The following is a 26,101-nucleotide window of genomic DNA, read 5'->3' on the forward strand; positions in this document are numbered from 1 at the left end:
TTGCCCACATTTTATGTGCTCACAAATGGTAGTCATCAGGTTGCTTTTCTCACGGTATTTTTTTAACATAAAGCAATACCATGTGTCTCAGATTACACTAAGAAATCATTTATGGACTAAAAAAAAATCATCTTCAGAAAAGCTGTAATTTTGTCTTTGGAGGACTCCAAGATTGAATTAATCTGATCAAGGGGTTATTTCGKAGGGTCCATACAGCAGCCACAAGGCTGCAGCAGGCTCAGGGAGACCTTTGTGAGTGACTTTGACCTTTATTTACTTTGTGTGTTCTGAGATTCCCCAGTGAATCGGTGATATGCGAAACCCTTTGAACTTTTTCATGGACTATGAATTACATTTTTGTCTCAACCCTTTTATAACCATACAGTCTAGGGAACAGAAGAGGCTTTTAGATTTTTTGTTACATGAGGGAGATGTGTGTATAGACCCGAAACACACCTCCATCTTCAGTTCTGCAGCTGTTTTGTGTGAGATTTTAATATTRCAGTGCACCTGTTCTTTTTTAATTGTATTATTTGATATTTAGAATAAACATATTTTAAGGATATGTTTTTAGAAAGGGCTGCTGTGGTCTTCTAATGTRAAAGAAAAACAAAATGAAGTGTAGTAGTTCATGTCTCCAGTGATGTTCAGTTCTGTGAGCTTTAAAAATTATCATCAGTGTGAAAGTGCATATGACTGSGAACATCTGACAGATTTTCCAATCTGGAGTCTAGGGAATTACTTGGATTTCCATATGTTGATTGTAAATAAACTGAGAAACTACTGTAAAGTACTGTTACGTTTCTCCAAACATTTGTGAATAATGCTGAAGTAGAGAAAAAAATAATGAGGCAGATGCCTACCAGAAAGATGAAGAGAGACTTTTTACACGGGCACACAGTGACAGAACGAAGGGGAAAGTCTTCAAATACAAGAGAGTAAATTTAGATTAAATATTAGGAAATTCTATTTTACTGGGAAGGTGGTGAGGCACTGGAGCAGATTGCCCAGAGAAGCTGTGGATGCCTCACACAAGGTTCAAGGCCAGACTGCATGGGGCTTTGAGCAGCCTGATCAAGTGTCCCTGGCCATGGCAGGAGGCTTGGAATGAGATGATTTTTGAGGTCACTTCCAACCCAAACCATTGTGTGATCTCATGAACCGTGCAGGATTGATTGCACTAAGTTGGATATTCTTTTGAATCAAATAAAGGTAGGAAGACAAAATGGAGAAGAAAAAAATGGATGTCATCATTAATAGGATTCTTGCAAGCTATGGCAAAAAGTGGGGAAAAAAGTTACGTTTACCCTGACTAACCATTACAATATACAAGCAAGACTTGTGTGAGGAAGCTAAATGCTGCTAAGGCGATATATCTGATTTTGGGAATTTGTGAGACCAGCTCTCTTACCCTCCCTAAGAAACTGACTGAAATCCCTGATTAGGCAGAATCAAGGTCAACAAATGATACTTGGATGGGGCAGAGGTGTGGCTGAGTTAGATTTATTCCTGYATTTCACTTCTTAAACTACTCTTCTACAGGTATGGCCTGACTCAGAAGTTAAGCAGYTTGAAAATGCAGACACTCACAGCAGCCCAAGAGAACTACAGTTGTCAGGGTAGAGCTGTTCTGCAAACTCCTGGTTTCTAAAGTCTGTTCTGAGGAGAGGCAGGGCAGACATTGTCTGTTATGCTCACGATTGTTGTGGACAGAATGTCTTTGGCGGCACAGGAGATGTTAGGAGAACACATTCTCTTTTGATAGTTCAACACTTCTGAAGTGTAACTGTTGTGGGCATCAGGGAGGGGTTGGTGGTACTGAAAGTTTGCATTTGAGTAGATGTTTCCTTTTCTCGCTGCTTCAACTATATACATATTCCTTGGCTGCTGAGGTAGTTGCTGTCAGTAACTAACCATGTCTGGAGGAGTTTTTAAGCATGTGGTGAAGCATTTTGCTTAATGAGGCCAACACCTTGATTTTTTTGATTCGAAGACCAAGTAGAAGGAAAAAAACAAAACAAGTAGTGTAAATTGTGATACCATGTGGAAGATAAAAGAGACACAAGATAACTGTTTTTAAAAATGCATTTGTAGGAATTAATTTTGCTTTCAGTACCTTCACCAAGCACATTTTTATTGCTTTTCACACATCTTTCTCTTGCATAATGCCCACTGACATTTTACTTTAGCTAGAATTTCTCCAAGGGTTTTGTAGCAAATAGCTTAAGGCTTCTGCATCAATAGCAGRCAGATCTAAATCTGTATACCTTTCTAGGGACTGGTAGCTGCTAGCATGTGTGTGACGTTAAAACACGTTATCACTGAGGTTTAGTAGGTTTAAMTATATATTTCCAAACATACTTAGTAGGTTATTTAAAAAATATTGGCCTAGCTTTCCACAAGGAAAAATACAATAATGAGGATTAGAAAATGTGAATGAGATGCAGCTGCTGCTCTTTTGTCAGTGTTCTTCAAATGTGACCTGGGGCTGGCTGTGATGCCTCTGATTCCTCCTCACTTTGAGGATCTGAAAGCTCAGAATAGGTTGAAGTCAGCAATGGGCTAACATCCTTTCTGATTAAATCTGGAACAGGGAAAATGGACCRTGCTGCAGTAATGTATTTTGTTATTAATGCTCTCTAGGGATATTCTCATTTGATTAGGTACAGTTCAGAGACTATATTCAGTACTACTGTAATCACCTCTACTGAATAGTTTAGAGAGTCATTCATTATGCACTATTTCAGTCTAGATTAAAACACAGAAAGGTTATAGTTGGTAAAATATGTTTGTTATATCATGGCATTAAATTACTGTTTTTACTTGTGTCTTTTRCTTTGCTTCCTGGTTTGCTTTTAGGTGTGGTAGTGAGAAAGAGAAAACTACTTCATCTTGGCTGTTGAATATGTTTGGTTTTCAAAATGACGAGTGCTATTGAAACAAAAATATATAGAATTTTTGTAAAATAATTAGGGTATTGTTAGCATTGAAATCTCCTAAGTTTTGCAGAAGTAATTAACACAGGACAGTGTAAATTTATGCTAATTTATCCTTCTTAAAACATAGAAGCTTTTAAATATGCACATTTAGGTTACATTCTTATCAAATACCCTTACCTTATCCTCATTCCAACAGTTGACTATCCGTGCTAGTAATGACTGGATTGTCACAATCTAAAGATTTAAATATATTTTCAATTACTAGGCAACTAGCTTCTATCAAACAGCAGTGCTRGAGTGCACTCTATTTTAAAATAATGTCATTAGAAAAATTTGAGGTGTTTCAATTGACATTTTGATTTGCAATACTTTGATTATAAACATCCAGTGTAACCTAGATGCTTTTTATATATTGAAACTTTTAAAATTATGTTACAAATAACTGTTTATTGAATTAAAAGGTATACATTTCTGTAGCCYAGAAGAGAACTCCAGAGAGAGACAAACTTCATGTTTGACCCACTGTCCTGTGGTGCCTGGGTTGATGTTCATCTGAATGTTGTGAATTTTTACTGGAGTTTCCTACCATTAGTTGATCTGCAGTAATTGCTAGTGAMAATTTCTTTTGTGGCAGGAAGGAACACTTTCTTACCTATTTAGGACTTAGTTTTGCACGAGGATCTGCAAGGATGAAATRTGTATTCATGACACAATTAATTTTGTAAGYTTTWTTGTGAAGGTGTGCAGACATCAGGYCAGCCTGCAGGGTAACAATCAGGAGAACTGAAAGGTTGAAGCAGACACTGCTGTAGTGGAATCGTTGGCTTTGTGTTCATRTTTTCRCTCCYGACACCAGRMAWGTCTGTTTGTCAGATCCAGGCAGCRTGGTCAGTGTTGTAGCTGCCGATGGCTGCATTCCGTGGTTAACCTGAACGTACAGAGAGACATTCCATTTCAGAAGGCTTGGTTTAGTCTTGATCTTTTTCTCCTGTATTTTTCCTTGTTGACAAATATGCTGAGTGCTGTATGACCGGTTGAAAAACATTCCCTGATGTTAGATCCTGTTTCTTTGCCCCATACAGGTCTAAAAAAGACAAAGCTAAAGCAGGAGTAAAACCGGATGCTTCTGATCAAGAACCAGAGGGACTGACACTCCTGGTACCAGACATCCAAAAGACTGCAGAGATCGTTTATGCTGCTACCACCAGTCTGCGCCAAGCCAACCAAGGTGAAACAGAAACACTTCTATAACTRCTGGATGGTGTTTATTTGTAACATAGTTGTTCACAGATAGTTTATAAATTAGCTTAAAAGCAAGACAAAGCACTTTCATCCTGTCCCCGACCAGTGAACGCATTTTCAAAGGTGGTTGGAACCCTGTGATAGTCTTAGATGTTTTAATCAGGAAACAGAATAATTCAAGTAAACGTACACCTCACAGCTTCCGGCATAATTATGTAGCACCTTTTTTAGTATTATTTTTCTTGGCGGAAAACAACATACATGACCTTTAGTACTAGAATGTTTTCTGCTAAGACTAATTCTTATGAATTGAATTAACTATTAAGTAGATGAATGTGAAACAAAAATCTGAAACATGGGTTGAACTTGCAGATGTTCAAAGGACCATCTGATTGTCTAGTAAAGAAAGATTAAGTAGCTGAATTGGGAGTGCRTTTTATAAAGGCAAGTATAATCAGCTCCTCAGTTTAGAGACTCCARGAATGCATGTGAGAATAGCCATCCACACAAGCATATGTCATACTTCCTGTTTTAAATTTWAAAAAATAAAAAGAAATAATAAAATAATATTYAAAAAGCAGCAGCAGTCATGRATTATTTCTGAGCTRAGATTAKGATCTTTATTTACTCCAAGCTGTTCAGATAATGAAATACACAATAGTGAGAAAAAGAGATTTGTATATCCTGAATGATACCAAATTTTGAGATGTCTTTGCCAAAGAATGTAACCATAAAATGTCAACACTTGCTGTGCTTTTCTTGGAATTGCACAGTTAGCTACAAATAATCATTGACTTTTACGTAACAGAAAAGAAGATGGCTGAATACTCCAAAAAGGCCGCTGTGAAGCCCAAGCCTTTGTCTGTTTTACGGTCCCTTGAAGAGAAGTACGTGGCTGTCATGAAGAAACTCCAGTTTGGTAGGTTGAGAAGTGTGAATGTTTGTGTTTTAGATAGCAGACACTTGAGCAAATGTGTGTCCTGTAGAACAGAGTCCCTTATTATTTTAAAAGCTGACAACTATGTTACATATGTAACCACTGATAATTTTCACATAAGGAGAATTATACATCTGTATTTTCAGATTACCAACTCGTGCACTCTTTGAACTAACAACWAATGTTTTAAGCATGCACTAGAGTAATTCAAGGGATCAGATTAATTCAGTCATGGTGTTGATGTTTTCATTACAGTAATAATGTTTTGTGAGTCTCTCAGTTCTCAAATTACATTGAAATGTTTGATTTTTTTAGAGCTGATATATATTAATGTAGCTTTTCTTTTTTAAGTAGAAAATAATTCAAATCAAAATGTGTTCTTTAAATGAAACTGCAGTAAATTTCATTGTGTTCTTTCATGAAGTGCTATATGTTGCATTTGAAAAATGTGGTGGGAATCAGTTCTTCCTTTGGCCATAAAGGGAATGTATTACTAAAAAAAAAATTATGAAGAACTAATAATAGCTTATCCAAAAAAAGTTATTGCAAAAACATGCTCAGTGAGTATTTTTTGAGTTGCAGTGACGGCATTTGCAGTCACGTTTCTTTGCTGTTGTATTTTTAAAAGATTTTCMTCACAAATGTTTGTGGAGTATATGCCAAGAGTAGGAGTTAGGAAGGTTTGCAGGAAGTGGGAGCTTTTTCCTCTGGCAGCTGTGCTGCAGATTTTGTGTAGCAAGTGATRGAAGAAAACCACCTCCACTGTAATTTTTGATGCTGCTTTAATAACACTGCACCCAGCACATGAGAGAACGCCACTGGCACTTGGCTTCACACAGGTCCATTATTAGCATTATTATGTATTGGTATGTATCATCATATTCCTGGTCTGGAATAGCTGGTAGCGTTCCAAATTGGGAGTGGTGTATATTTGACAAGTTGCATAGAAAAGCTTGTAAATTAGCTGCAGAAATTATTTCAGCCCAACACTGTTAATGCTTTGATTTCTGTGATCACGGTTAGCTCACAAAGTACATATTTTCTTGCATTAGTGTGATCCAAATTAAACTTTCCTGATTTTAATACTCATAATCTTTATCCAAAACTAATCCCTTATAAGCTTCACTCCTTTCCTGATACATTAACATTTTTTTTTCTCTTCTAGATACATTTGAAATGGTTTCTGAAGATGATGAYGGCAAATTGGTTTTTAAAGTAAATTACCACTACATGTCTCAGGTAAAAAATGCGAGCGACGCCAACAGCGCTGCCAGGGCCCGACGTCTGGCTCAGGAAGCTGTGACCCTTTCAACCTCACTGCCTCTCTCATCCTCATCCAGCGTTTTCGTACGTTGTGATGAGGAGCGGCTCGACATAATGAAGGTAAAGAAGTAAAGCTGGGTTAATTCTCTCTTCAGCTTGGCACAGAAGTGCTTAGGAAGGTGCCTGAAATCTTAAGGAAAAATAGAAGTACTCCATATGTACTTTAATTGCTGTCCAAACATTAATGTAAGTGGTAGTATTTGAGTCTGAGTCTGATTCCTCAGCAACTTGGCCGGGGCAGAGAGAGTCCATTGGCCCCAGGAGTGCCCTGTTAGCCAAGGAGCCTTCACAGAGCAAAGTTCATTCTTCAGCTATTCCAAAGGGAAAAGTTCAGTGCCATTACTCCATTATGATCCAAACATGTCTTGGCATATGACCATTTAAGTTGTAGGCAGTAGGTATGGAGAAGTACACTGAGTGCCTCTGGACCTGGATTTGGAAAACAAAAAAAATTAATAGCATCCAATAGGAAAGAGTTTTAGCTCCTTCTGTCTTGCTTTCCACTTGTAGTCTGGAGAAATAAATGTTCACAGAAGGCTTTGCTTGCCCCCAGTATGAAAATGAACAGACTGGCAGCCTGCCTATGACCATGATGTCTAATAATTATTCCTGCTATGTAGCATGTGGAAATAGAATGCTTCATATAACTTAGAAAATCTCAACTGTGTGATAGATATAAAGGTGGGGATTCTAAGTGATTTTTTTGTTTTCTTTTTAACACTGATAGGTTCTCATTACTGGTCCGGCAGACACACCATATGCAAATGGTTGCTTTGAATTTGATGTATATTTCCCACAAGACTATCCTAATTCCCCTCCTCTTGTGAATCTGGAAACAACTGGAGGCCACAGCGTGAGATTTAATCCAAACCTCTACAATGATGGCAAGGTAGGTCAGCTGGGTTCCTGTGTTAGATGTAACGAGGAAGTGGAACAGATGGAAACTTTTTCCTTTTGCGATCAAATGATAGATCAGCCACACCCAACATACAGAAGGAAGCTCTTTGGTTAATATCAATCTTCAGACAGAAATGAAGAGCAATTTACCAGTTTTAAGGGGGTATTATCCCCTTTCCAAATGGTCTTGGAGATTTTTGGAGATCCAGCCTGTATGAGCTTCATTGGACCAAAAAAGCAAGTATTTTTGACTGAGAAAAATGTTCTTTACCACCATTTTTTGCTCAGTTAACSCATCAGAAATCTGGGCTAGCTGAAATACCATTTCCATGGACAAATTATGCATCATATCAACTGTAACAGAACATGTTTTCTGAGTGCTTTGTCTCTATTTTTTCATTCCCTTTCTATTAATGTGGACRTCAAGTCTCCACTAGAAATTCCATTCTATCTCCATTTTTCTTTGTCTAGCTTTAAGCCTTGGCAAATACTTGCCTCCAAATTTCTTCTGTTTATTTTGTCTCTTCATTTTTCCCTGTCTTGGTTTGTTCCATTTCACAGTGGAATTCAAGAGCACCATARACTTCCTTAAAGTTCAGATCAGTCACAAAAATTAAGGAATTATTCCAATTGCTTGATAGTCTGTGTGAATGAAACYAGCTTTTAGATGCTTAAGCAGAATGACTGTCTTTAAAACCCACAATTACAAGTGTTAAAACAGTGTTTAAAGCAGAAAGTRGAAAATCAAGACAGTATTCAAGACTCTTTTTTTTGGAGCCATTAGAATCCATACGTTTTCCATGAGGTAAAGTTATCTGCCTTGTCTTGTTTGTTTATTAACATGCCATTCTTGTTTATTCACATTATTTTTATCTGTTCTCCTTTTGATGTAGTTTCATGGTCTTTAGCTGTGCCAGGGGAGTTTTAAGTTGGACATCAGGAGGAATTTCTCCACAGAAAGGATGGTTAGACATTGGAATGRGCTGSCCAGGGAGGTGATGGAGTCACTGACTCTGGAGATGTTTAAAGGAAAGACTGGATTTGGCWCTCAGTGCCATGATCTGGTGGACATGGTGGTGTTCAGTCACAGGTTGGATTCGAGGACCTCTGAGGTCTTTTCCAGCCGAATTGGTTTTGTGATTCTGTGATAGGAAACTAATTTGTCTTTCAGAATRCTGTGGTACAAAAGTTTGTCAAAAAGTGAATGTAATGTCAACATTCTGTTCTGTCCAAGCAGAACAATTTTGACCTAATATTTGTGGTATTAATGATGTTACCTTTTCAGGTGTGTTTAAGCATACTTAACACATGGCATGGGAGGCCAGAAGAGAAATGGAATCCCCAAACATCAAGTTTTTTGCAGGTGAGCAATTTCTTCTTTCTCTTCAGATATTGTTTAGGACTAGTAAGTGGTTTCTGAGTCCTAAGTATTCCTTTTCTAGAACTTTTAAACCAGAATCATCTTCAAATAAACATAAATAAGACAAAAGTCCAGAAAATGTTGGTGGACCCTTAGAAAAGGAACACTGCAGAGGAGACAAGTTCTTCAGAGTGCTCTTTCCAATGAATATTTCTGTTGGTCTGGTCCCAAAGAGCAGCTTTCATGTGTGCAGCTTATTCCTGCCCCAGCTCTGCTCAGATGATCTCAAATAGTTTATTTTTTGAAAGAAAAAAATATACTGGGAGATGACATCATCTCATGGAATTATCACAAGCTTTCCATATTGAAGACAAAAGAGGCTCCACATTGTGAGAGATGAGAAGGTGAAGTACACTAGTGCAGACTGTAACCTTCCTTTTCCTAAGTGTACAAGTGAGCTGAATAAGGGAATAAAGATGAAGGGAATGAAAGTGTAGGAATGTTATGTTCAATAACAATTAGTGTTACATTAGAGCAGAATTTATTAGGACATACAGTCCTTATAATTTTCAGCTTTATTTTGCAGACATGTACTGACTCATAAGCAGAGACATTAAATGAAAGTAAAGCTTGCAATGGCTTCTTTCCTGTGGCAGTTACTGAATTTATTCTGTGTTTGGAGTAATTATTATGTAGCACAAGGTACAATTTCTGTTCCAAATCCTAGAAGACTGGACAGCTTCAGCATAATAGAATTACTGCCTTCAGCAGAACAGATTTCAGCTTGTTCAGRATTTGGCCTTGCAGAGCAGATTTATCAGTCTCCTTAAAGTTCAGTTCTGTTCCAGTGTGTGGCAGTCAGGCAAGAGAGGCAGAGGGCCAGCATGGATAAACAAGTGCTCTTGCCTAAGCTCAGCTGAAAAAACAAGTACACAGAAGGTGGAAAGAGAGGATGGGCTACCTGTGTGAAATTAAAGGACATGGACCAAACATTCAGGAGAGAAATTAGGAAAACTAAAGCTCAGATGGCATTGGAAATGTTGAGGGTTATAAAGATGAAGAAGAGCTTTTTGCAAGTATGCTGGTAACAAAAGAACACATTTTCCTTAGGCTTTCCAGCTGCCCAGTGGGGCAGGAAACCTATTGACAAGGTGTGGAAGAGGTCAAATTTGCCTCACTCTTAGCATTAAGGTTTGCTTTCCCATGTCCTTAAGCCCTCTCTAGGAAGGTCTGTGAGAATGAGGAATTACCCAGAGTAGAGGAAACAGTATTCAAGCTATTTTGGACCCACATGTTCATGGAACCAAACCCCATGAATCCAGGGAAGATGAGGGAGCCAGCTGATACCACTGCAAAACSGTTAGCACTTGTATTTGAAAGGCAGAACAATCAAGGGAGCTTCCTGTTAATTCACACTCAGCTTTAAGATCAGCCAGAGAGAGGATCTGAAGAGCATCAAGCTGGTCAGCAACACCTTGTGGTCCTTGGCAAAATTAGGGAACAAATAACCCTGGAAGCTGTTTTCAAGTACATGAAGGACAAACAGGTTGAAATAGCCAATGTGATTTTACTGTGTGGGAACGGAGCTTAGAAGGCTCTTGCCTTCTACAKGGAGGTGCCTGGCTTTGCACCAAGGGAGAGCAGTAGATGTAGCACATTGCAGCAAGGGACAGTGGATGGGATGTGTATTGGGGTGAAAAAGTGGCTGGACCAATGGCAGAGATCAGTCACTAAATGGGGAAGGGAAGATGGAGCCAGGCACCTCAAACTGACACAGAGCACCAGGACAAGTACTGGTTGACACAAGATGGKTCATGGGAGATTTTGATTAAATATTAGAGAAAACTTTTTCACCTTGATGGTGATCAAACGTTGGGATAGGTATCTGAGACTTCCTTACAGAGTGCAAGTCTCCCAAGATACAACTTCTTAATCAAGAGATGAGCTGCAATCTGTAAAATCAGTGTAGAAAGGGGCATGTGTCTTAAGAAGTCTTATTTTCTCTCAAGTCCTTTTTCTTGTATTAAAATGTTAGATTTTATTGTTAGATATCACATGCAGCATATAATTTTATAATTGAAAACTGTTTTTCGGTCGTTTGTTTTGAGAATAGTAAGAAAACTGTTGGAAAAAGTCCCATCCCCACCATAGTGGGGGAAAACCACTTTACAACTATTAAACGGAAAACAGCTGTAGGACTAAATAAATTGCTTGGAAAGGATTAGGGGCACTACATGTTTTTTCTGGCTCAGAGATTGAACTATTGTCAGACCACCCAAAATACTTCAGAAATTATTTTTTATTACCTAGCAAAACTGGAAGACCGGTTTAGAGTTTCTCATTCATTGCAGTTATAACTCCAAGTATTGACTGCTTATTTAGGCCCAGAAAGGACAATACTGCAGTGTCAAATTTCTCTACCATAACTACTTAAAAAAATAGGTATCTGAAATATAAGATTTTTAAAAAGCAAAAGAATAGCCTGTTCTTCCAGATACTTGTAAAAGCCCCAGAGATCACCAAAACACCTTTCATACCCAAAGCCTTGGYTCTGAAGTCACTCTACCATGCCTTAGTACATTTGCATTAATATTCTGCCTTTTTTGGTATCATAAGTGGCCATTTGTTTATTGGAACCTGATTTGTGAGGCTCAGTCTGTATCTTTTAGTATATTTACTTATATTTTGAGGTTTAATACTAAATAACCTGGCTGCTATAGCTGAGTGTAGGACAGGTACGGACACTGTGGTGGTGCACATGGTACTCAGAGCAGCTGCCTGAGAAACAGAAAAACTTTTTTAGTTTTCCCTCTCAGCCCAGCAAGGGTTCCCAGTTCACATTTCCTGCTGCACAGCTACATGTTCAAYCCATCAGGATAAAGGCTTGGCTGCTCTAGACTGCCCATCTGGGCTGTAATGGAAGCACAGCCACTWTACAACTACAAAAGGCCATCCCACCTAAAGGAGTGAGGGTGAGAGGTAACATATCATCAGCTTTTCACTAACTGAGGAAATATAAGTGTTCAAATCACCTTTGTTCAATTCTGGAAGTTAGTGTCACAGAATTGTAATCCCTAAAATTGCTGCTGGTGGACTTGGTCCTAAGTACATAAGAAAAACTTCTTCATTTAGTAAAAAAAMCAAGTTGACGTGGACAAACTTTTTAATACTAGAAAAACTAGCAAGCCATCAAATCATGAATATGCAGTACACTTACATTTGGATACCTAAGAGCCCTGTGTATCTATTTAATTCTTTGGGTTTTCTTAGAAATATCTGAATAGAAAGGTAAATGCCTTGAATTTTTGTAAGCATCAATTCCCACATGTGTTGGATAATAAAACTGAAAGGAGGAAAATTTTATTTCCTAATTATTGAATAGGTGGTGCTTCATTGATATAGTAGTGCAAAGCATTTTTTCCCTTCACTTAAGAGAAATACTGATATTTTGTTTTATTGGCATATGAGACAGTATTCTTTGTAAAGTTTGGGTTAAGGGCTAAGAACATTCATTTGAAAGAAAAAAATGGCAGACAGYGTAGATCAGGATTCATTTCAGTGGTTCACCTGGCATTTCATCTTCTTTGCATCTTTTCCATCTAGCTCAGAATCAGAAGAATTGGTAAGCTCAGCCACAGGGAAAATATCAAAATGATTGACTGAGAACCTGACAAATACACCTTCTTTCATAATAGGGTGCAACCAGACATCTCTTCCTTTAAATACTTTATTTTACTTATATCTGTATGTTTGGTTGGGAGGGCACTATGTGATATTTGTCATTTTCTCAGTTTTTAAACTAAATACACAGTCACAGGACTTGGTGATTTTTGTATTTAGTGACGGTTTATGTTTGAAAGCATGGACGCTCCCTGCTTGCACATAGTCTATATCACAAATGGAAGTACTTTGCCATAGAAGTGGTTTTGCTTGTGAGCAGAGCTGTGTATATTTGTAAAAATACTTTGATATCACAATTTTAATTTTTGGTTTCTTCTCTTAACAGGTGTTAGTGTCTGTGCAATCCCTAATACTGGTAGCAGAACCATACTTCAACGAACCAGGTTAYGAACGATCGCGAGGTACTCCGAGTGGTACCCAGAGTTCCAGAGAATATGATGGAAATATACGACAGGCAACAGTCAAGTGGGCAATGCTTGAACAAATGAGAAATCCATCACCATGTTTTAAGGAGGTGRGTTTTGTGAAAGGCAGTATTTCTCTTTTTTGAGCACTAAGAATAAGGCAAATATTTGGTAGGATCACACGTCCGTGAGGTGTCTTGTTTTAACCTGGGGCAACTGAGTCAAGAGCCTGAAGTGAATAAGGACACACCAAACTTCACACACTCTTTTTGGGAAACAGGAATGCACATAAGYTGGGATTGACCTGAATGGGATCTTGGTGCATAGTTGGATTAAACATGGTTCAATAAGCTCAGCTCTTGCTTACTACTGAGCAATGTCTTCTACATTGACTGCAACCCCACTGATTGGCCCCACAAAGGGGCACTCCGTGATCAGTACTCTGCATAACGAACAGGCAGTATTTTTCCAAGGATCATGAATTTGAAGCAAGTACTAGAAAACACTTTAGGTACACTAAGATAATGCAAATTGGAAAAATTACTTAAAAGAAATTCCTCAAAGTATCTGCACTAGAAATCTGTGCCTTTGAAAACAACTGTCTTGATGCTGCTAAAAGCAGTGCTAACCTTCATGCATTCATGCTGTCTTAAAAAAATTATTGTAATAAATCAAATTGCTTAATTTGTTTACATTCATGAAAATAGACTAAAACTYGCCTCTAATATCATAGAAGAATTTAGTTATTAGGGATTTCTCTCAGTGTCTGTAGTCCAATTTCTTTCCCAATGCAGATGAGTTAGAAAGTGAACATATACAGCAAAGAGTTAAAGGAAAAAAGAGCAGAAGGAACACTAAGAGAATCTGTATGAATGTTAATGCAACATGTTTGGTCAAACATGAGTCATCTCACAGTATTATCAGTGAATATTTCCAGAAAAACACATTTTTCCCTAAATTACTACAGCTGTGTAAATTACTACAGCTTGCCAATGTTGAAGTGTGGAATCACCTGGTAGTATCACCTGTGCTTTCARTTGGCCACATAATGAAATGCTGAAAAAGTCTTAATTATTTTAAGATTATGCACATTGCTACGTGTGGCATCTGAGGTGTTGATCACCCATCCCTTCCTTCATGTCCTAAAAAACATCCTTTGGAAAACAAAACCTTTCTTCATGAAAATTACTGTGTGTAGTGGAATAAGAAGTCATTGACACTTTACCTGCACAAGAAGTGTTAGATATTTTTATCCACACACAGGTGAAAAAGGATATGCAATTATGTAGGGGAGTTGAATTAATGAAATAAAACCTGGTGGTGGTTCTGAATTGCCTCTTCAATGTTCTACTCAGTAAGTAGAAGACCATGATARAGATAATATCCAGACTCATAATCCACTAACCTTTGCTAACAGGTCCTTTTCTTTCAGTTCATGTAATTATTTCACTTTGGCAAAAGGCATTCTCAAATCATAGTAAGATTAAATTAATTGAATATATAAGAAAGCAGTGGGCTCCCTGACAGTAATGCTCCATGTTTCTTCTCACATGTACAGAAATGCAATATTACATCACTTGGTAACTGAATCCCAGGTTATTGTTACTGCAGTTTCCTTCAAGAGTCTCAGCAATTGTGTATTTACTCTGTAGCTCAGCTCTCTCACTGCTGGTAWGAAAAAGGCTTTGGAACGGTGCTAGATTCAATCTGTGGCCCCATCCAAATGCATCTCTTGGATTATCTGAGAGAGATTTGGGGAGATTCACTTTTTAGTAAGACCTTTAGRTTTTTTGTAGGGTTATCTTAGGATGATCAATTCAGTAACATAAATGGAAAGCCATCCTGAAGACTTTGAGGCATACAGACATAGATCCTGAGATTTGCTGTCTGAAAAATCTGTTTTGTCTTTGGTGTCTTAAATGACAGGTAAGCTCAGGAGATCTAAACTGCCAGTCTTCGGGAGTTTTTCCAATCTCCATTATGGATTTAAGGAATGAATCCAGAATTGAAGTCAATTGCACTTTTAATATGCAGTTTCTTAAGACAAATAGCTATTTCTCTTAACCTCCAGAGGGAAAAATTATTTTTCCCATTATGTTGCAATATGGCCAAGAACTCTCAGTGCTCAATAACCTTTGATTTTATTGTTTCTTTCAYGATTCAGAGTTCTAAAAAATTGTTTAAGACAAAGCCAACACTAACAGAGTGTCACGACTTCRTATGAGTGTTGATTGTTTGGATTTTTTAAACTCAAATATGTATTCAATACCAAAATTACTCTTCAGTCAAATACTGGCTCCCATCCAAACCATGGACAGCTTAACTACTATGGCCCTACAGTGTCCCCAGAGGTGCTGCCTCTGCCTAGAGCAAAGTGTTTGCATCYCTTCTGATGCAGCTGCTACGATCCTTCTCTCTGCAGAAACGCGTTGTGTTCCTGTGCTCATACTGCTGACAGTGTTTCTGCTCATCTGTTTGCTGCTCAGGCAGCCTGTGGTCAGTGACAGGGGAGGACATGGAGTTTCTAGTTATGCAGGGCTTCTCCAGGAAAACAGAGCAGTGAGAGAAATAACAAAAGCCTCAATGAACATTGTATCTGTGTAACTCTGCTCCTGTGCGAATGTAAATGTCCGTGCCCTGAGCCTGYGTAGTAAGTTTGGCTTTGACCTGCAGAATGTGGGCAGAATTCTGCTCTCCCTTTGGCTTTTGCTCASTGTGTTTCTGGTACTCGCTTACCCCACAGCCAGGTAACACARGTGACTGCTGAAATGGCAGGCTGCACACAAACAGTGTATTCCTACAGATTGGAAAATACCCAGACCAACAAACTCCCCAAAACAGCATCAGCTGAATTCAGACCAGGTTCCTCAAGGCTTTTTCCAGTTGGATTTTGGAACCTCTACGGACAGAAATTCTACAGTTTATCTCCAGCCTGGTTCAATTCTGAATTATCTTCATACTAATTTTTTTTTTCCCCTTATATTCACTTAGATCCACAGAGGTCTTGCGAATTGAGTATTGTTCAAGTATGTGGTTCTTCCATCCATGTTACATGGGGAATGCTTTCTTGCAGGTCATCCACAAACACTTCTACTTGAAAAGAGTGGAGATTATGGCTCAGTGTGAGGAGTGGATAGCAGACATACAGCAGTACAGCAGTGACAAACGGGTAGGCAGGACTATGTCCCATCATGCAGCAGCTCTGAAGGTGAGACATTTATAACAAATCTAAGTTTCCCAGTTGTCAAGAGATTAAATGCATGTGCACTCCACTTCCTCAGTATTTTTTTTCTGCAAGTTGGATGTTCCTTTAGCATCTGTCCTGCCTTTTTTTTCCTATTTATATAGGATACAGTGACCCTGAGATGAGTTCAGTTGGTTGGAGCATGGTGCTGATAATGCCAAGGTTGTGGGTTTGATTCCCCCTGGGCTGTTTACTTAAGAATTGAACTTTATCATCCTTGTGGGTCCCTTCTAAATCAGAATATTCTGTGATAACAGGGAGGTTTTTTTGYTCATTCTAAGAGCGGGTGGGGGTTAATGATAAAGTTGTATTAYAGCCAATTCCTTGCCAGAAACAAGCTCTTAGAATAGACAAGCACAGTTATTGAGTTATTCAGTTTTATCCTGTGTTAACTTTAGTCAAGTTATAACCATTATGTTCTCTGCCTTCCTAGTCAAATGTTACTATTTGTGTATTTTGTACCACACAGACAACAGGCCTGTATTGTTCTAGAGCTTTTTCTTCCCCTGAGGTGCAAATCCCACATTTTTAAAGGCTTTGTTTTTCTATTGCCAGACTTGAATTCTTTCAGTGTGACTGATCTTCAAAATGAAGTTAGTGTAATCCATATACAATTCTCTGCGTATCTGTCTCTGTGACAGATCTCGTCAGGAATTCTTTATAAATTTGGTTTGAYTGTATGACCCACCAAGTCCAAGCCAGTGTCTGCTGTGATCCCCAGACATAGAAAGGACTCAACTGCAAGACCAATAGTGTAGCATTTATGGTAATGCACATGTTGGCTGCTGTTCTTTTGACAGCCTTTAATTTGTCCCTAGCAGCACTTTCTATTTATTCTGTCACTGAAAGCAAAGTACCAGTCCTTAAATATACAGGGAAGAAGTTGATCCAGACTCTGAAATAGTACATTTAAACCCTTTTTACATGCTCCTGTTTTTGTCTTATAGTGTCTAACSTTGTGAAAAGTATTGTTTTAACTGTGGCCTTCCATGCTGACTTGTTTTTGTATATCCAGCGTCATACAGCTCAGCTGCGGGAAGAACTTTTAAAACTTCCCTGTCCTGAAGGATTGGATCCAGACACTGATGACTCCACAGAAAAATGCAGTGCCACAACAAGCTCAGAAGAGACCATGTTGCACGAGCAGGTTAAACCCAGCAGCAGTAAAGATGTCCCCACTGATTTCAAGTCATGAGTTGCATTGACATGGACTTTGTAGACACAACGGCTTTGAAGCACAAGCCAAATATGTCAATATTTGTATGTAAGAAGTTAATTATGTAATAGGTAATGAAATTGAAACTATACTATGCCCTTAAGGATATACAGTTTAATTAAAAATGATCTTTTATTTACCTGTACAAGAGTGTAAACTTTTTTGTGCTTTTATTTTTCAATTGTGAGAACCACTGATTGGTATGTTTAAAAAAGTTATGTATACAAAAAATGGATAAATCACTGATATATAAGGGAAACTACCTTAGGAAAGAATGTTTACTGAATGTTTATTTTTTTTTTTTTTTTTTTTACTTTTTTTTGAAAACTATGGGTTTTTTTTTTTTTTTTTTTTACTTGTAGAGTGAGGGCGGTTGTAACAAAGAATATATATTGGTCATTCTTACAGCTACTATTTAAAGTCAGAAAATTTTCACTGAATTTGATAGATTTTACGTTTGGCCATATATTCATGCTCATATTTGATTCTAAAGAAAACCTCCTGTATACTTCAATAAACGTTAAATGGACATGATCCCTCTTTTATGATTTACTGGTACATTTTTTAAATAAACTGCCATAAAATACATTCTAGCTGAAGACTTGCACTTGTATGACTGAATTCATTACAGTCAACAAACTTAATTTTATGCTTACTAAATCTAAAATGCATATGAAATAAATGCACATGGTTTTACCTCATGCCAAAATTTGGACTTCTGAATTAGTTGGGTTTTTTTTGGCTATTTTATGCAAACTAACAGTATTCTAAATTTCTTAAGGGCTATTCTGGAACAAAGTCTTTACTGTATTGAAATGTCTGATTTTTACATACTCAGCTGTACTCTTACTGACACGTCACACAGGACTCTGATGTTCTGTAGTTCCTACTGTGTAGACTTATTTCCAGTTTTATACTTGCAGCCACAAATCCCTAACTAAAAGGGTAAGGGGTTTGCTTGATTTAATAATCAAGTCTCACTTTTAACATAACATGCGTTCTATCATTGTTACTAATTTTTGAGCAGTCCTTGAAGGACTAAAAAGTTAATACTGGTATTACCTCAGACTAATGATCTGTTGTATGATAATACTATAAATCAGGCAAAACCGAAAGTTTTTTTTGTTTTCTATTTGTTCTTTGTTTATAAGTATCACGCTGGAATTTTTTCACTTTTTGTTTTMCAATGTATTACTTCTAATCATTAAAAATGGCACCAACTGAGGTTGTGTTCTTATGCTGATGGTTAACAGTGAGTTCTGACAGTCCTGACTGAAGAAACGTTTTTCTTTTCTATTGATGTGTTCTGATTGTCAGTACCTCTCAAAATAACAACTGTGCTACATCTGTGTAACTTCAGGGGTCCAAGACYAAAACAAGTAGCCCTGTGCCAGGGCTGGTAAATGCATGAAACAAAGAGCTTATGCCACAAAGTGCAAGTGTTAGAACTTCATCAGTGTTAAAATAGCACTACATTTTTCCAGATGGGTATTTACTTACCTTCTATTACTGTATAAAGTGACTGTGATACTCCTGTAAAGGCTCCAAAAGCAAAATTACCCACTGACTTCCAATTATATTTGTTAGGAGTTTCCATTTTAGAGCTCTTCATTTACTGCTTAAACCGTCTGCCTACAGGAGCATGGTCTTTTTATAAAATCCTGGTATTTGTACCAAAACCAAATGTATTGAACCCGAAGATCCTCTTTAAGYGTGAAGACTTTTTTCTTTATCATTCAAACACAGCATTGAGACAAAGACTACCCATCTTGCATTGATTTGACATRAGGAAGGTGGTTACAATGATTGTACCTTTATCTCTGGTGTGTATTTATGGTTTCATAGCAATGCTAATGTGAAGTCATTGCTGCTTAATTAAGCAGATGTAAACAGCTGCATGGGATATTAAACTCTAATTTGCATCTACGTACCAATTATCCTTTTTTTGCTCTAACATGAGCTAGAACAGCATTGTACCAAATTAATGCAGAGATTCTATCCTTAATAGCTTGCAACTGTGTTACAGTCTAGTAAGTAAATTGTGAACTTGGCAACAAATACAAAATACAATTTCAGGATTCTGAATACACGAAGTAGCAACAATTTCAGGATTCTGAATACACGAAGTAGCAATGCTACTTGGCAGTAACATAACAGAAAATCTTATGAGCTGGTAGACTTACCTTTTACCAATTCATCGAAGTGAACAGACACCTGTACAGGTCGATCACAGTTTCTAACCATCGATTCAAGTCCTGTGTTTTAACTGTAAAGCTGATTTTGTAGAAAATGTTGTAAAAATCAACAGAAGTTATTTTCAAAAGTGCAAAAGGGCAGCAAGCTGCTAGTTAGATGATTATGGAATTTTACTCCATGTTTTTTGGTGCTATCTTTGGCCGAGGTCTGACTCTTGACACTAGAGTTGCTGTGCAGTGTAGTGTGGGATGTTACCAGCCATTGGAATTGCTGTAGCCACTCTGCCAGAGGAAGAGTGCACCACAGAGTAAGTCAGGAGTGTTTCCTGATGCTTCACAGACAACAATGCCAAGCGTTTCTGCCTGGTTCAGCTACAGTGTCTACAGTAAACAGCTCGGCAATCCATGAGTCCTTGTGCTCCATGAGAGCAAAGCCCTTATTCCACTGATTGCTGCACTTGAGCAACTGTTCTGCAGCTGTAGACACAGCACTCTCCATATACAGACATGAATGATGGTACCTCTGCAGGATTTCATTATTTCCTCCGGGTAAAGGATGTGCATAAATGTATGGATTCATGCTCCTCTGTAATTCTACCACTGCTATACAGGAAAAAGCAAGTATGACAATCTAGAAAAAAAGAACACAAAAAAAAACAAAACAAGAAAATTTGAAACCTAAGAAAGCTGTAAACAACTTCCAACAAGTTTCACTCTAGTAATTACATGTTAAATGTTTAGGTAAAAGCAGAATAAAATATGTGTGACTATAGATCTCCTGGATCTGCAGTGACCTGTGTGGCATTGTTGGTTGGGCTTTGTTACTGTTTTTCTTTTGTAAATCTTTTATATAAGCTSAAGGTAGATACTGTGCACCTCTGCCAGCCGGGAGAGGAGACTATTGCATCTGCAGGTGAAGTCATGCTGACACAGGTAAGGCACTGTGCTGCTCATCACGTCTAGGGAGCTTCAGTGTGAGTGTGCCAGTGCTGTGTGTGGATCATGGGCTGTGTAGCAGCAGTGGAGCTTCTATTCTTTGCTTTAAWTTTTTTTTTTTAAAAAAGTGARAGCTYCAATACAATACRGGAAATGTACTATACTACTTTTGATGGCTCTTTCAAATAGGGCATTCAGTTTCTGGCAGGATCACATTTTTTAGAAAACATTACTACAAAATGGTCTTTTTTTCCAGCTATGTCAGCTGTTACTGCTCAAAAATGTTTGTGGTGGCACTTTAAGAAATGTTGTTTTATGTCCTGAGGAAAACAACTTGATAAGCAAACAGCCATATTATTAATTCATCTTGTTTACCCATAAATACCTGAACACAAACTCAGCTGACCTACATTTAAGCCAGGACTATACTATGGTATTCTGATCCCTGTGAAGGAAAATTATTTGGGTTTAGATTTTTAGTTGGATTTTCTCAGGTTTTCTTCATTTTTTAACTCCATGCTGCCTTTGTATTAGTGTGATTTCCAGGTGTTTCCATATTTATATCTTCAGAAGCCAGTCACCGTCATGTGGACTCGCCTCCTTGGAATGTCAGCTCTCTGTATAGAAAACAGATATTAAAAGCATTTTCCAAAGGAAAGGAGACACATGTTCATTTGTCTTACCATAAGGAACAAGCATAAGGTACAGAGGGTATTTCAGATCTATTTCTCAGGTTTTTTTACCAACACGTATATACACCTGTCTATGTATACATGGACACAGTCTGGCAGTTATTTGTCTTGAAAAAGTTTTCTGAGCTTTATTTTTCCTCTCCTTCTCCATAGATAGTGACAGCATTAGTAAGAATAACTGGGCATTTATATCACAACAATGAGCTTTCTGAAATATACTAAGCTGAATGGGGGTAAAAGTAAGCTCCACAATTGCTATAATGAATCACAGGTTAAAAGATTTTAATTGTCCAGAAATTTGTTGCGTTTTTTTTTCTCCTAAACTATCTATCCATTGAAATACTATAGCAGAGCTCTCAAGTAATATCACCACTGCGTCTGTTTAATGAAAGCTCAGAAAACAAATCCCRAACCACAATGCTCTGAACTGATTGAGAGAGTTCTGCATATTGTGACCTGCCACCTCTGCAGGCTGCAATCTCCTCTCTGTGCTTCTTCCCTCAGAGCCTAAGTTTTGGCTCTCAAAAAGGAATTACCTCGTCCAGTTAGTTCTCCAGGTGTATTAATGCAACTTTCCCATTGCATTAAGAGTGCCTGTAATATCTGTATTATTTAATAATACAATATCATCTTCAAATCCTAGAGCTGGGAACATTTCTTTATTTCTCATAGCAGTATTTTATATTTAAGATTGTTTAGTTAAAACTCCAGAAAGGGAAGAAGCAGTTCCTTATCAGTCAGAGACTGCAGGGCATCTAACAGCCCTGCAGCCCTAACAGCTATCTTGCTCCTGATGGCAAGATAGCTGAATTCATCTTGGGAACCAGTGCAAGCAATGCCCTAAGAAAATCTGGGAATAACTACCCTCAAAGACATTTAGGAATAAGGCAATGATGGTGAGGCTTGCACATGAGCAGAGCAGTTAAACAGCAAACATAATGTCTGAAATTACACTTAAACCAAGTATGGATATATATTTCAAAAATAACAGGCTGATCTACTGAGGTATTAGAGCAATGGGTATGACATGAGGAATGTGCTTCTCAAACATGCAATGTCTCGCTGCATTTTAAAAACCTGTGGAGATTTTCCTACTGCCACTGGGCTCCAGTCTTTCAGCTTAGCCACTTAGTGCATTCTGTTTTAGATTTGCTTGTCTTGCACCTCCATTCATGGTCTTCCTCACCTGCCAGCCCACATCCACAGACATGCACGAAGCCTTTTGTTCATAAACTATTTACATAAAGCTCTGTGAGTAGAAAACAACTCCATCCTGGTCCGTGATAGCAAAGATGTGAACACATCTTTGTTTGGGAATAGCAACATTCCCAAACTGGAAAATGAATGCAAACTAGAAATCTCATTATAGAAAAATTCAATTTGCCAACTGTAAAAACTCTGTGTTGCTTCATTAAAAATGTTTTTATTTACCGGGAGAGCAAATGGGAAAAGCAAAACTTGAGGGGCTTTTCCATCCTTTCTATTTTTGTTCAGGTATTTTAATAAGCATGTGACTCAGAATACAAACAGAAAATATGTGGCTATCTACTCCTAAGCAATGGCTAGGGTGTATCCAGGAGTCCTGCTCTCTCACCTTGAAATTTTAAGTTTTTAGCCACAAAAAACTGTTGCCTATACCTAAATTAGGACTAAGCACATCAATGCAAACTTCCAGGACTTTTAAATTCTTCATTTATTTGAAGAATTTCGTTCATATATTTCATAATTCTTCATTTGAAGAATTTCATTCATAAATTTCTTCATTTATTCCAGAGTTTTCAGTTATAAACTTATTACTACAAGTATTTTAAGCAGCTCGTAAGAAAATGGCTTTGGCTGGATTCCAGCGCAGCCCAATTCTAAGCCTGGAACACGACGGCAGCTCTTTAACACTGCAGGAGGGGAGCCAGTGTGGTTAATTCAGGTTGTGACAAGGCCACCATCATCACATTTGTTCAACCAGCCTAGCCAAGCACCAGCATTCTCACATTAGGGAATTCAGGGTGGCAGTTCCCTGCACAGTGGCTGGAAATGGTCTGCAGGATGTGAGGCCCTGCCTCCTTCCTGGCCATAGCTACAGTCCAGGCTGTCCTGAAAACCTTGCAGCTGTTTGCTGGCAACATTCTGAGGCAGTGATTCAAGAGGACATGGAGGTGGCATGGTGGATCAAAACSTAACAGCCAGCAGCAGGATTGCTGRAAAGGAAATGATGTGCTTGTCAACAGGACCCATCCTCTTAGCTACCAAATACTCTGCAAATCTCAGCTGTATTTTGAGGCAGTTTCAACCAGAAAAACTTGATTTGACAGATAAAATTCACAGGGGCTGGCCTCAAGCAAAGCAGCAGTCGCTAGAGAAATTATGTGACTATCTGGCTGGCTGAATTTTGCCACAGCGTGTGGGATTCTGGATAAGTCCCAGAGCATTAAGAAACTTCCAACTAGGGGGAAAAATCAGATTCAATTTAACACATGTCCCAGTTGCCTCATGGTCACTGAAGGCAGCAGAGCGTGCAGGCTTGTCACACAGACATTGAACACTGCTCCAGTACAGGTCCCTGGCGAGTTCAACATCAGCAACATGAAGGGTCTAATGGAGACCACCTGATCCATCTGACAGAACAGGGAAAACAAGGTGGAAATTACACCCAACTATTGATTTAGCTTCATACAAATTTCACTGTAGCTGAAAAGACCAAACAACACTACAAATGTATGCTGTGTACACTCAGTCCCAAATAATTGCTTTTGATGACAGCAAATGGTGACTTGAAGCAAAGCTCCACCAAAGAACAAAATACCCCATTGTATCTGCACCACCTACTGATGTGTGAAACCTCCTTTCACTCTTTTCTAGCTCTCCCTCCAAGGAAATCATTCATGTAGGAAACAAATACCCAGATGAACAAACAATGCACAGTAGGGATCTAAACATCAATAACTGGTATCAGAGGAAAAGCAATTTGAACAAAGAATAGGAGAACAGTAGTATATTGCTCCTGATAAACAGCTGTGTAAGTCAGGAATGACAGTTCTGTCTTGAAGAGCTCTCAAGAGCCTGTACTGGTAGCAGAAATCAATGAGGGACAGTGCTGAAATTTCTAGATTGCATATAGAGAACTGTGGTAGAATGCTAAATTCAATGTATGCCTAATGGAGGACTTGGACTAATCATCTGAATAAAAATAATTAATTTAAAATGCTTGTTGTGATACTGCTGTCTCCTGAAAATGTTAGTATGACTTGTGTATTTTTAATCACTACATTAAATACATTTTTGCTTTACTTGCAAATGCATTTTCTTGCTTGAAATCCAGCAGCAAATTGGATTTCCATGGGATAATATCAATGGCATAATCCATTGCCAAAAGTGCCTTCAAAGACAGTTGTCCAGTCAATGTTTAAGGACAAGGTGTGACTGATAATTCATCCAGTTTTCTTTTTTCCCCTATAGTTCATTTTACACATTTCAAAACACTGAAAGGAACCAAGGCTCCACTGAGGCAGCAGAACAGTGCTCAGTCCCCAGCATCATCACAGCCTGGGATTAAGCGGCCCCCACCAAAACATGGTTGATCATACAGAAATTATCATACAGAATTTATTCTATATTCATAGAGAAATTATTCTATATTCATTCTCAAATATTACCTCTTGTGACTGATGCAAAGTCTCCACGCCGATTAAATTGCCAGCAGTGTTCATCTCAACCTTTGCCTTCTTTTTAGCAAAGTGATTTTGTTCTATAAGCCCCCTGGAAAAAAAAAAATGCCACTCTTTAAGTTTTTTTTCTGAATTTAGGTCTTCCCATAGTTGAACAGCTTTTGCCTTAATGGCATTTGGGTTTTAGTTCTGTTAGAATATGTAAAGAAAATATTTCAGAATTCTTATTCAGCATCATCTTCTCATCTTAGTTTAGGCCTTGGTGTATTACTTGGTATTTATCTGACATCTAGGGAAAACACAACTCTGTATGAAGCTAAAGGAAATGTTTCAAGTATCATTTTAAGACATTTATCAGGAAAGATTATTTGCTCTGTGCTTTCCTGATAAAATACTATTTCACCATTCATACGACCATTCTGTATTCCAAGTTCTCTGCACAAAGTCAACCGTGTTACAGAATCATAGGAATGGTGAGCAGCGGGGACAGCTGGAGGTGATCGTCCTTTAGCCTGCTCTTCCCCAAACCAAATATGTGCCTTCCTCAAGGACTTTGACTCCTCGTGGAATAAGTGATCTAAGTCCCCTGCCCCATGATAATTTAGACTCCGTGCCTCAAGCTGATTGCTTTCTGCCTTTTGTCTCTAGTTCCAATCCTGTAGTGATGTTACCATGGATACCCCAGCATTTATAGCTTACTTCAGTTACAAGACATAATTTCTACATTTTAATTTACTTACAACCAAAACCATTTTACAATAACTGAAGAAAATAAGGAGGAAAATTGACCACAGGTCATCTTTCACTTTTAAAAATGCTGGCCATTTCCAGGTTCTCTCATACTTGCAGTAAAACCATTAATCATCATAAACTCATTTTGTCTAAAAGCAGACGAAATACATTTTTCCATGTAAATCACTTCATTGCCATGACAGAATGATGTCAGAGAATTGAAATAGGTGATACAATAAATTTTCCTTTTGGAACATTGTTTAGCATTAAAGGTTAGGGGGAGCAGGGGGAGGAGAGAGAGGGCACATGATTGATGTCACCTGCTAAAGAGTAAAATTTTATTTTAGTTTTCATTAAATAGACCTAAATACTGTATTGCCACAGACACATTTTTACAGACTAAGAAAATATACACTTAATATACACTTATACACTTATACACTTTTCTTATACACAGAAAATATGGCTTAAAAACAGTGCAGTAAGAACCCAAAACCTTTCTGGAATAAAAATCAAGCTCCAGCTAATAGTTTGCAAAATAAGATTAAAATAATAATTAACATTGTAAATTTTAATTTCTTGCCCTTTTTAAAGCTCAGTTTTTGAAATTCAGGTCTTCACAACCCTTGTAGTTGAACATA

The 26,101-nt window shown here is 38.0% G+C and overlaps 1 protein-coding gene across 4 annotated transcripts in view; it reads left to right on the forward strand.

Annotated features, from left to right (window-relative positions):
• BIRC6 (baculoviral IAP repeat containing 6) overlaps window positions 1-17,559 on the forward strand; it is a 168,957-nt gene extending 151,398 nt beyond the window's left edge. For all 4 annotated transcript variants that reach the window (XM_057383649.1, XM_057383652.1, XM_057383651.1 and 1 more), the window contains 8 exons: window positions 4,022-4,167; window positions 4,990-5,100; window positions 6,284-6,501; window positions 7,169-7,330; window positions 8,624-8,701; window positions 12,705-12,893; window positions 15,857-15,991; window positions 17,043-17,559. In XM_057383649.1, the coding sequence (XP_057239632.1) occupies window positions 4,022-4,167; window positions 4,990-5,100; window positions 6,284-6,501; window positions 7,169-7,330; window positions 8,624-8,701; window positions 12,705-12,893; window positions 15,857-15,991; window positions 17,043-17,222 (1,219 nt within the window). In that variant the 3' untranslated portion in view covers window positions 17,223-17,559. The remainder of the gene's footprint in view (window positions 1-4,021; window positions 4,168-4,989; window positions 5,101-6,283; window positions 6,502-7,168; window positions 7,331-8,623; window positions 8,702-12,704; window positions 12,894-15,856; window positions 15,992-17,042) is intronic.
• The last annotated feature ends 8,542 nt before the right edge of the window (window positions 17,560-26,101 follow it).

This window comes from Malurus melanocephalus, unplaced genomic scaffold, assembly GCF_030028575.1.
Source record: "Malurus melanocephalus ecotype Western Australia unplaced genomic scaffold, MMel_1.1 scaffold_649, whole genome shotgun sequence".
Lineage (NCBI taxonomy): Eukaryota > Metazoa > Chordata > Aves > Passeriformes > Maluridae > Malurus > Malurus melanocephalus.